General features: G+C 33.5%; 1 protein-coding gene across 3 annotated transcripts in view; it reads left to right on the plus strand.

The window, feature by feature from the left end:
- The window catches only part of LOC138691861 (gastrula zinc finger protein XlCGF17.1-like), a 29,945-nt gene that overhangs the window by 14,204 nt on the left and 2,902 nt on the right, over positions 1-12,839 (plus strand). For 2 of the 3 annotated variants that reach the window (XM_069814411.1, XM_069814410.1), the window contains exons 2-5: positions 793-875; positions 4,390-4,527; positions 6,502-6,584; positions 9,933-11,066. In XM_069814411.1, the coding sequence (XP_069670512.1) occupies positions 798-875; positions 4,390-4,527; positions 6,502-6,584; positions 9,933-10,656 (1,023 nt within the window). In that variant the 5' untranslated portion in view covers positions 793-797 and the 3' untranslated portion in view covers positions 10,657-11,066. Of the gene's footprint in view, positions 1-792; positions 876-4,389; positions 4,528-6,501; positions 6,585-9,932; positions 11,067-12,839 lie in introns of those variants that run through there. The other variant, XR_011329972.1, reaches the window with a different exon arrangement.

Here is a 12,839-nt window from a genome sequence, read left to right on the forward strand (position 1 = left end):
GTCGTCACATAGCTGGATCTCCAAAATCAGTCCTTCTATTAATGAGAAGTGTGCATAATCAAGTACTAGTGTTCCAGCCAGCAATACAAAGCGTGTTCCAAATTTTTGTACAATATAAAAACGGTTTAGAGCAAGTTTTAAAATAGTACATTCTGCAACGAGTCTATAATGGTAGTAATTAAGACGCGAGTATGTTCATGAAACGAGCGCAAGCGAGTTTCATAATTTTTATACGAGCGCTCGACCATATTTCTAACTTGAAATTATTCGTAAGTTATTGTTATCTAAGTGAGGAGCGGAACTGACTTGTGCAATAGTCTACCTCGTAAATTGTGAGATGTGCGCAGACGCGAAAGTATTGATTTTTTCCGAGAAACAGATGTGGACGACCTTGATATAATCTAGAGAGTAAAAGAAACATTAATCTTGATATAACCTTGAAATTGAATTATACATCGAAAAACGAGATGACAGATTGAATTTATTTGAATATTATTTACAATTAACGCTAATTATTATAGTAACAGAACTGACTTTTTTTTTTCAAATGTGTGTTATTTATTGTGCAATTGGTGAAATCGATACTTGTGCTTTCATATGGTGCTTTCTGATTGGCGGAACACCTGAACTTTAATGAATAGGCGTACTTTAATGAGGTCCATTAAAGGGCTGTTACCAGGTGTATAATTACTACATTTCGGCATGGTCGAGCATGTTACGTATATAAACTATAACTCATCCAAACCAACTTTCTACAACAGCTTATATACCGCAAATACATGCCTCTTTCAGTTGTGATGGATGTGATCAACACAGGATTTGGGGTCGACCCTTTGGCTGTACAATCATGTGAAGAGAAGAAGCCCATAGTGGAGGTAAATTCAGTGACTTCCCTCTAACCAATTACTTTGCATTATGTACACTTTTCCCAATTTGTATTGCAACTGAGCTTGTGTTAGGGAGGTCCGTTGTTTGATCTGATGGTCAACACATGTTGACTCGAATTTTTCTTTGTTTTCTAATTTCCCTTAGATTTATGCTCGTTTACTACCATTTTCAGAGGTACATGATCTCTCTCCTTTCTACTTCTATGTAACTTTTTTACCATCCCTTCTCATATTAACATTGTACCATTTTCAACAGTAGGTCCACCAACTATCTCCGAATATATCACCTTTACAGAACTTGGCTTCTAGCAGGCATGACTTCAGTGTAAATATCCGAAATTAACTGCACATGCAAGAAAGTATTTTCCACTCTTCACTCATTAAAAAGATTGTACCACTATCCAGCTAAATTAAAGCAGACGCTTGTACAGACTCTTATTATGCCTCATTTCGATTATTGTGACGCTTTATTCAGTGATCTCGGGGTGAATTTATCCCAGAAATTGCAACGTGTTTAAAAAAGCATATGTCCGTTTCATTTGTAATGTCTGCTACTACGACCACATTTCGCCTTCTTTCGATAAATTATTGTGGCTCAGGTTAAATTAGAGGAGAAAGTTACATTCCCTTTCTCTCTTATACCGAATTTTGCACACCCCTACTCCCTCTTACTTATCTGTCCGATTCCACAATCTTTCTCGGTATCATAACTTAAATACTCGGTCACAATATGATAACACGCTAGAAATACAACTCCACACATCATCTCTTTATTCCTCATCTTTCACTGTTGCTACTTCTCATCACTGGAATTCTCTGCCGCCTGAAGTCAAGGGCTGCCGAACTTTAATTTCCTTTAAATGTAAATTAGAAAAAATATCTTATGATGAGTTGCCAGACCTAACGTGTTGCAAATGTGTTCCACTCTATTTATTTTTATTTTTATTATTTTTTTTGTTATCTAAATCGTGTTTATTTATCACTTAATGCCAATATGTATCCCACTGTGTTGTTGTTTTTTATTATTAATCTATTTGTTGTGTACATTTTATTCAATTGTCGGTTTCTGGTTTAATTATGTAAATCCTACTTATTTGTAATCTAATACTAATATGTATACTAATGTGTTTATTTTTATTTTTACTGTGTGCATTTTTCTTATTTTATTGAATTATCGGCTTCTGTTTTTATGTGATTCGTATTTGATTCTAACAACATTAATATGTATTCCACTATGTTTATTTTTATTTTATGAGGTAAATTTTATGTAACTTCCTCTTTTGATCTCATTATGTTTCAGTACTGTATGTAATTACTTAATTTTGATCAAGTTTTATGTTCAACTGTGTAAGCAAGTTTTAATCCTGGTTGAGTGTAAGAGAAGGCCTTAAGGCCTTAACTCTGCCAGGTTAAATAAAGCCATAATTATTATTATTATTATTATTATTATTATTATTATAAATACCCCAGGTACCGCTTGAACTGACAAGTCAACAGTCTCATGAGGACAGATTAAAAAAGTTAATTTTTTTGTTGCACCATGTTAATAATGTCAGAAAAAGTTCTTACACAAATTTTTTCCACTTGAACGTTATTAGAGAATTCGGAAGTTCGTTGCCCGCCATCGGTCCCTATCCTGAGCAAGATTAATCCAGTCCCTACCATCATATCCTACCTTCCTCAAATTCATATTACTATTATCCTGTTCACACCTGTGGGGTAACGGTTACCGCGTCTGGCCGCGAAACCAGGTGACCCGGGTTCGACTCCCGGTTGGGGCAAGTTACTTGGTTGAGGTTTTTTTCGGGGTTTTCCTTCATCCCAATATGAGCAAATGCTGGGTAACCTTCGGTGCTGGACCCCGGACTCATTTCACCGGCATTATCACCTTCATCTCATTCAGACGCTAAATAAGCTAATAAAATTTTTAAAAATATTATCTTCTATCTACATCTCGGAATCCCCAAAGGTCTTTTTCCCTCAGGTCTTCCAACTAAAACACTATATGCATTTCTGGATTCACGTGTATATGCCCATGTCAAACGTCTGGATAGTCAAGCTCATAATGGAAAATATTATCAAATATATATGCCGTTGAAGCATTTACTCACCCAAAGTTAGAAAGCATATTGTGGTGGGTTCACAGGAAAGTAGTGGACACTTTCCTTCTTCCAAAATTATTCTGCTATAACACTTCTTCTGCCAAAATCGAGCCTTGACCTCCTCTATTCTCCTCTTCCAATCCGATCTGTCCAGTGATGTTCTCTTCCATGCCTTTACTCCCAAAACTCGTCTAGCATCCACTCTCACTGCATCGGCCTATCTATCCTTCGGTCTGCCTATCAGTCTTTTACCATATATCCTTCCCTCCATTACTTTCCTAGGTATCCTCTGGTTCTCCATTCTGTTGATATGCCCAGCCCATTCCAATCTTCGGAGTTTGATGTGTGTCACTACATCCATATCTCGATATTGTTCCATTACTTCCTGGTTGTACCTTATCCTCCATTGTCCATTTTCATTAACTGGTCCAACTATCCCCCTCAATATCTTTCTTTCGAAAGCACCTAAGGCTGATTCTATCTTATTCATTACCCAAGTTTTATTGTATTTATTAACATTCCATGGTATTCATACATTGCTTTACGGCTAGAATAGGGAACAAGTCAAAAAACTTAATACTATTATAAAGTCTTAATTTATAGTCACAGTCTAGATGAAATATATACGGACGAGATTTACAATATAGTCTACTAGTACAACACATAGTTTTAGTATCAATTTCATGAAGTGTTATTCAATGTCATGAATTCACCTACAGTATAGAAGGCGTGAGAAATTAGGTACTTCTTTAATTTGGCCCTAAATAATCTTATGTTTTGAGTTTCATTTTTTATATCGATAGGGAGGCTATTAAAAATTTTACTGCCATATAACGCACTTCTTTTTGATAGCACGATAGTTTCACATCCATAACAGAATACTGTTCTAATCATTGTTTTATAGATTCGAAATTTAGTTTTCTTATGTACAAATCTTGATTTCAGGATATCCAGCAATAACACTAGCAGCTGACAATTCTATCCACGAAATTCTTATCTCCTGTCAGACCTATGTATTGCGTTATGTTGCGCTATGCTAATATATTCTTTTTTATTTCGTCTCTCTAACTTTACATTTTGTACCACATTTCTTAAGAAAAACTGACACATAACATGTACTTCAAACATATTGCATGCACATACAGTTACTCATTTTCTGTGCTATGATTTACATTTATTACGATCTGTTACTTACTTACAGAGAAAGAAACTTTCTTTTTTCAGTCTGTTGCTTAATCTGGTAATGGAAATCTGTTCTTTATTCTTTCTTATTCTGAAAGAGTATCCATACTTTGGCACTGAGACTTGAAGGAAAGCCAGTGGTACATACAATAATATTCCACGAAACTACAATACATTACCTATATGTTACTCATTTACGATGTCTGTATATGCCGCAGGGAGAAAAATTATCACATCTGTTCGGTACTGGAATAAAGACAGAATGCGTGGATTACAGCTGTGATGTCACATCAGGTGTGAAATTCGAAGATACTCCAGTGCCAGTTAATTTCCCTAAACTGAAATACGAAACTAAGGTGAGTGGGTTTTTGTAGATATCGATGTTGTTTAGGTAAAATAGCTTCACCTTCTTGTTTTTTTTTTTAATTTTACATTTTTTGCTGCAATTACAGTGATCAGTTAAAATCTAATTACAAAATGTGATGATTTTTTTTTCAATATAAAGTAACTGATAATGTGTTAAAATTTAAATATTTTCCTTCGTGGGATAACCGCTTTTACCTTAACACCGTCAATATGGTGGTTCGGTTTGTTCTTCAAATATTTGATTTTGTAAATAAAAAAAAAAGACATTAAAACCTTGATTCCGTAATATTCTTTGTATAATTATTAATATCTATTACAAAATGAAATGTTTTGTAAATCCATAACAGTATGAAAACATATAATTTCTTTGCATTATGGGTAACTGCCATTACATTTGAACTTTGTATTCTGTTCAGACTCTTCCACTTCAGTAGATCAGGATTTGACGTTGCTGTTAGTGTGGTAAAGTACGCTAAATAACTTATTCATCAATAATGTTAAGATTTCGTACAAGTTGATGCATCTTGTACAAGCTTTGGATAATAACATTAAATCACATCCAAATATGTCTTGCATTAAAATCAATATATTCATTGTTTTGAACTTTGTTAATGTCTATGTTAAAGTTTCCTCCTAAAATCGTTACATTCTTTGCACAGCATAAATGAAAATTACGTTCAGCACTTTCTGTTTCATTACATTTTCATACAGAACTAAAAAATTATTGGTCAGACATGGTATCTTATGGCGAATTGTGAAAGCTGTTTATTCATTCATTCATTTATTTTATTTTGTTTACATTTTATTTTTTATTTTTTTTTTAACTTTTTTATTTAATTTTTATATTAATTTATTTTATTTTATTTTGTTTCATTTTATTTTATTTATTTTTAATTTTATTTTTTATTTAATTTTATTTTTATTTAATTTTAACTTTAATTTTAATTTTTATTTAATTTTAATTTTATTTTAATTTGATTTAATTTTAATTTTACTTTAAGTTTAATTTTACTTTAATTTTAATTTTACTATAATTTTATTTTTACTTTAATTTTATTTTATTTTAATGTTATTTTATTTATTTTATTTATTTATTTTATTTTATTTATTTTATTTGATTTTATTTATTTATTTTATTTTGTTTATTTATTTTATTTTATTTATTTATTTCATTTAATTTATTTTATTTATTTTGTTATCTTATTTATTTTATTCATTCATTCATTCATTCATTCATTCATTCATTCATTCATTCATTCATTTTTTATTTACTTATTTATACTTGCATTCTTTGTACATCTCTTATAATTAGAGGTGATCAGAAATGTCAAAACAATAATGAATTATTATGTTTAGATTCTGTTGTTCAAATCTTCTTGGATCATAAGTTATCGCTTGTTGAAACATGTTGCCGATTTACTCTTCTGGCATTCCGTTTCAATTCAGTTGTATGCGTGCAGATAGAACTTATTCTGTGTGAAAGGAATTAAAAAGATTAGAAAATAGCAGGCCATAGTTACCACGCCTCTCAAAGCAATGGCTGACGTTTCAAACCTAGGGAAACCACTTCGAATAGCAAATGCATTATTCATTTTCTACAGCATTCTTCATCATCCTATGCATGTCCATAGTACAGACATTTACCATTCATCAGAGCCAACTATCTGTCAGAAATAGTGGAGAGCGAGAGAGTTTTTTGCTCTATTGCCAAGAACTCAGCCTTAGTTAACAACAACAATATTAATGAGAGCTGTCTGATCTACAAATTATATTCTGTTGATCCTAGATGGAGACATTTGATTTTAAGTCATGACGTGATGATTATCATGGTATGGAAAATGGCAGAATTCCTCGGTAATCTTCTCTGGGAGTTCTCTTTTTTTATTAAAGATTTTATCTAGTTTCCATAGGATTTCAGCTATCTGTAGAAACGAATTTCTGTTATGTTCACTCCTCGCTTTTAGGAAGAGTTGTGTGATGTGGACACAGTACAGGAGGAGTTGAAGCTGCAGGTAACGGCTGAGGAGGATGAAGTCTTGACTGCAAGGTGAGTGTATGTACGAATCTGCGCATCGTTGTTTTCTTTTCTTGGGCTCTTTTAACGCAGCAGAAAGCGCATACGTCTTGTAACTTAAGGAAGCCCATGCTGTCATAAAGATCGCGCTACTGAAAATAATATTAAGCTCAACTTATTAATTTTTGCTTAAGCATTTTGTCTCGTGATATTTTAATTTGATACATTTCAAGGTTTTTAATAACACAACCTTGGAAAGTTTCATTATATTTTCGCATTACTTTATTTTTCTCTGTTTCAAAAGTTAATTACAGTATTTCTTTTTTCTTTAATGCTTTAATGCTATATCGCACTTTCAGTTTCTTACAACTCTTCCAAAACGACATCAAGCACTTCTTTCTATCCCTCATCATAGAACGTCTTTATACTCATCTTCCTATACTGTAGAAATACCTCGCCTCTGGAATTCGTTACCTATTGACGTCAAGGAGTGCCGGATTTTATCACAATTCAAAATTAAATTGGAAAATTTTGTCTTAGTTAATGCTTTTAGGTATTGCTAGAAGTATTGATTTGTGTTTTTTTTTTCTTTTTTAACCTAGATTAAAATTGCAAGTTTCTTGTTTATGTTAGTTAATTAGTTAGGATAGAATTAATTATGATATTTAATCGCTCATTTAAAGTTTGTATGACTGCAACCTGTGTATATTTTTGTGTGGCTTTACTTTATTTATAGTGTTTTTTTTTCTTTCTTTATTTCTTGTGTAGCTTTACTTTGTATATAGTGTATTTTTTTTTGTTTATTTCTATTATTGTATTTGTATTCCTGATGTTGTGGAACTACACCAGAATAAATAAATAATGCAACACAATGGTTGAATTAAATCTCTAATAGGAATGGGGGAAATATCATAGTGGTTTATAAAATTAAAGTAACACAACAAGAAAAATCCTGCAGAAATTAATATTACAATATAATGTAGAAAATATGAAATAACATGTTTTACATTTCACAATTAATCCAATCTCATATTACGGAAGTAGTGTTAACAGAAGTAATAAAGTTACACAGATCATATATCAATATTACGTATGATACAGAATCGTTCTTCATATAAAACGCAAAACAGACTATTAAGTGTTATTTATATAACATGAGGATTGTCCGTCAACACAGAAACAACGAGCACGTAATTATAAGTGTGCAGGTGTAATTGTTCAAGTACACAAAATGTCAACAATGCTCTAATTAAGATTATGATGGAGTGGGGAAATCACGCCATCACAATGTTGCCAGATTAGTGCAACACGTGCCTTACTGGGATATGGGAGAAGGCATTTTCGTGTTGTAACATGACATAACGAATGCAGTCAAAATACCGCGCTATAAAAGAATAAGCATCTGTTCGAAATAGAGCACAACTTTGATTATTTCAGGTGCACAAATTGTCAGCAAGGCTCCAATTAAAGTTACGAAAGAGTGAGGAGGTCAGAGGTTTCCTGCCTTTGAAGTACTGCAGGTTTAAATCATAGTCTCCCCACTAGGTGCTTTGTCCTATACAACTGCTACAGTAACGTCGATGAAATTGATGACAGCGAAACATTATTTAGAGACATAAGGCCGAGGAAATGCCATATGAATACCTGAAATTTACCTTATAGCTGGGGGAAACCTGACAAAAACCCAATGAGGAATACAGCCAAACCGAGAATCGAATTCACGCCACAGTGGAGTTCCGGTTCAGCGGACAACAACACTACCACCTGATCTATGCTGGTAGCTATCTGATTGAACTCTAGCTGAGTGTTTGTGGCAGCAGTCCTTAGTAACGGTTCTAATTTAATGTTAGATAAGTGCTGCCTTCTTTTTTATTTAAGAATCTTCATTTTCGAAAACAGTTATTTCCAGAGATAGGTAGTGCAAAACTTTGCCTTTATTTTTGGCATAAATGTCTACTTTTCTCCACTAGTATGAGTACCCAGAAAATCAATTGACATGGGGTTTGCTAATAAAACAAATGTCAAAAGTCTGAAAGTCTTAAATTCGACGGTTGGTAAAGCCTCAGTTCATTTTTCCAAAATGTTGCGTTATTGTTCACTCTTTTGATCAGAAATATAGTTTACAGATATTAAACATTCAAAATAGTGAAACTCTTTTTGTAAAAGCTGGGATTTCTATAAATCTAAACACTTCAGGAATGTCTTGACAGTTGAATAAGTATCAGTTATGCTTTTATTTTCCCTTTGCGGTCTGCAGTTGAGATGCTTAAGTTGTCGACAGACACAAGTAGATTCCGAAGTCGCTTGGTTATCCTTCTTCCTCTTCTTCTTCCTCTTCCTTTTCTGCCTCTTCCTCTTCCTCTTTTTCTTCCACCTCTTCTTCTTCCTCTTCTTCCTCCTCCTCTTCTTCTTCCTCTTCCTCTTCTCCTTCCTTTTCTTCCTCTTTTTCTTCTTCCTCTTCTTCTTCCTCTTCTCCTTCCTCTTCTTCCTCTTTTTCTTCCACCTCTTCTTCCTCTTCTTCTTCCTCCTCTTCTTCTTCCTCTTCTGCCTCTTCCTCTTCTTCCTTTTCTTTTTCTTCTTCCTCTTCTTCTTCCTCCTCCTCCTCTTCTTCTTCTTCTCCTTCCTCTTCTTCCTCTTCTCCTTCCTCTTCTTCCTCCTTCTTCTTCTTCCTCTCCTTCTTCTTCCTCTTCCTCTTCTGCCTCTTCGTCTTCTCCTTCCTCTTCTTCCTCCTCTTCTTCTTCTTCCTCTTCTTCCTTCTCCTCTTCTTCTTCCTCTTCTCCTTCCTCTTCTTCCTCTTCTCCGTCGTCTTCTTCTTCCTCCTCTTCCACTTCCTCTTCTTCCTCCTCTTCCTCTTCTCCTTCCTCTTCTTCCTCCTCTTCCTCTTCTCCTTCCTCTTCTTCCTTTTCTCCTTCCTCTTCCTCTCCTTCTTCTCCTTCCGCTTCCTCTTCTTCCTTTTCTTCCCCTCCTTCCTCTTCTTGCACTTCCTCTTCTTCTTCCTCCTCCTCTTCTTCCTCTTCTCCTTCCTCTTCTTCTTCCTATTCTTCTTCCTCTTCCTCCTCTTCTTCTTCTCCTTCCTCTTCTTCCTCCCCTTCTTCCTCTTCTTCCTCCTCTTCTTCTTCTTCTTCTTCACAGAGGTATTAGATCAAGTCATTGCGACCAAGTTTTGTCTAATATGTTTTTTGATATATAAAACTCTCTTTAATATTAACCACCAACTGCCTTTAAATCTCATTTTATATATTTTTATTTTTTTAGATATAATTTGTGATTGGGGTTGATCTTTTTTAAGGATATCAATGCTTTTTTATTGTGTTTGTTTTGATTAGTTTTTAGACTAATTATACATTTTCATCATAGCATTGCTTTTACTTATGACTATAGAGTTTCACCTGAATGCTACAGAACGGCACAAGAAGATCACGTGACTGTGGGACAGAGTTCCAATAATTGTGAATCCTCAAATAAATCTCCTGGCGAAAGTTCCAGCAACTGCCAAAATTCTGAGAAGTGTTTTACAGAAAAACACAAAATCAAAACACAGAAGAGATCAGTTGAAACTAAGACAGAACGTAGATCGAAGTGTGATATTTGTAACAAGGTTCTAGCCACCGCTGCGTCTCTGAGAAGACATTTAAGAAGCCATACAGGCATGAAGCCGTTTAAATGTGATATTTGTGGCAAGTGTTTGACAGAGAAGGGGAAACTGAATTATCACATGCGCATGCACACAGGCGAAAAGCCATTCAAATGCGACATCTGTGGCAAGTTTTTTTCGCTGGACTACAGTCTGAAAGTTCATGCCCGGCTTCACGCAGGGGACAAACCATACACGTGCAATGTTTGCGGATCGCGTTTCTCGCGGAGTGGCCATCTCAAGATTCATGCACGGATACATTCGGGCGAAAAGCCGTTCAAATGCGAATTTTGCGGAAAGGGTTTCGCGGACTCTGGATACCTGAGAGTTCACAAGCGTCGGCATACAGGCGAGAAGCCGTTCAAGTGTGGGATTTGTGGAAAGTGTTTCTCAGAGTCGGGAAGAGTAAAACTTCATGCTCGCCAGCACGCAAAGGGGAATCTGTACTTGAATAAAAACGTTACGCTTTGAATGAAGGATATTATCATTTTCCCAAGAAATTTATGAACTTTATTTAGTCATACCTACGGGTTCTTAATATCTTCCTGTTAGGTTTGCCAGATTGTACGTTTTTCTAAATATTTACGTTTTCTTTCTATTTTAAAATACGTTTTTTTTTTGTTCTTAATATGAGGTTTATGTACGTTTCTTTCTCCTGAATATAGCCTAATTATTTTGAATAATTAAATGTACAATACCTATATGCAGATATTTATTTTCATAATTTTATTAATTTTAAGTGATCCTGTGTAAGAATTCATAAATGCTAATCTACAAATTATTTCTCAACATGAAACTGTCTCGCAGATAATGTATTTTGTAAAATAAAAATAATACAATATTAATCCTGGATGCCAAATCAACTCTTACATTGTCCTACGTACTGCCTCTGTAAATGTATGTTATAATGTTAAAAGCCTATACAGTTAAGAATGCTAATGACATTACACCTTAAACAATTGAAGAATAATAGTAATTTATTTAACTAGGACAGAAGGTGACATTTTGTGTACGAGAATTTCGAAACGAGTGTGATAAAGGCAATATTTTTTTGGAATAATTATATGGAAATTTTAAGTGAAATAATTAATATATTAAATAAATCACATACTATTGAGAGTTTTGTAGGCTAGGAGTCACGGCCTAATAAATACTACATTCACATTGTCGTTATGGTGAGTCTACTTACAATGTCATTAATATTGTGGAATTATAGTGAGGACTTCTGCATTCTGGACCATGCAAAACTTCACAATGGCTTTATAAAAAATATATTTTGTTCTGATATTAAGAGACAGATTCTGAGCAGACTTTATGTAAATTAATAGCTAGAAAATCTAAAGAACTAGACCTGAAGGATATTTTTTTTAGGGATGGACGAGATGTAACGGTGTGGAATTAATAACGAAACTCGTAATGTTCGCGTTTTTCAGTCAAAAGGTACATCTGCTTATATTGTGTTTTAAGCTGTGGCTATGATATTGTTTGTATATTATTTCTGTTTCTGTAAGTAAAAGCTAAATAAGATTATCTGTTAACATTTTTAGCAGACTATGATGCATTGACTACAACTGCTATGTTCATAGTAGGCGATGTATTGATAATGACACGTAATAGTTTTCATAATGTTTCATCATAACTCTTTATATTACAATAAGTTTGTTCTAACAAGCAATTCAGAACGCGTTGGAACTGATACATTGTCAGAACTAGTTCGGAATTTTACGTTGTTGGAACGTTTCTTGAACACTTCTTTCATTGCCTTAGGAGTTTCTCATATTAAAATTGTATTCATCTTCCGAACTTAATTCTTCGTAAAATACATCACTATCACCTTCCAAATCACTCATGAATCACTTTTACCAGCCTAGTCTCCAAGCATTTTAACCGTAACTTCAGATTAAACCATCTGCGCATGCGTCAGACGGAGCACAACTTTGCAACACCAGGCAAGCACCTAAGCCGACTGAGCTATGTCAGTGGCTATGTATGTATATATGTTTGAGATCATATACATTATTATAGGAAATTAATGACACGAAAAATAAAATATGTTAAAGTAATTTACTTTAATCTAATGTTTCATCAGCAATTAAAACCTTTTTATGTTTTATTTTTTTTAATTTTAGTTGGTTATTTAACGACGCTGTATCATCTACTAGATTATTTAGCGTCGTTGAGATTGGTGATAGCGAGATGGTATTTGGCGAGATGAGGACGAGGATTAATAATAATGATGATAATAATAATAATAATAATAATAATAATAATAATAATAATAATGTTTTATTTTCGCTGGCAGAGTTAAGGCCATAAGGCCTTCTCTTCCACTCAACCAGCCTTAATCAATACAACACATATTTAAATTACGAATATTTACACTACATTTAAAAGGTTCTCCAGCAATATTCTTCAGTTAAGTTAACGACTAGTAGACTATATATTTATTTAAATTTAGATAAACCTATAAGTTAGAGTAATAACTTAATTTATAAGCTAATTTAATTCAATCAATTATAATTAATTTGAGGTTTGAGATAGCTAGTAAAATGATGAAAATTAGTGTAATATAAGCTTATTAGAACTATGTTACAGGGAGACAAAAAATATATATATAAATCTGAAATTTATTTCTATAATGAGAATATTAATGT

This window comes from Periplaneta americana, chromosome 16 (assembly GCF_040183065.1).
Source record: "Periplaneta americana isolate PAMFEO1 chromosome 16, P.americana_PAMFEO1_priV1, whole genome shotgun sequence".
NCBI classification, from domain to species: Eukaryota; Metazoa; Arthropoda; class Insecta; order Blattodea; family Blattidae; genus Periplaneta; species Periplaneta americana.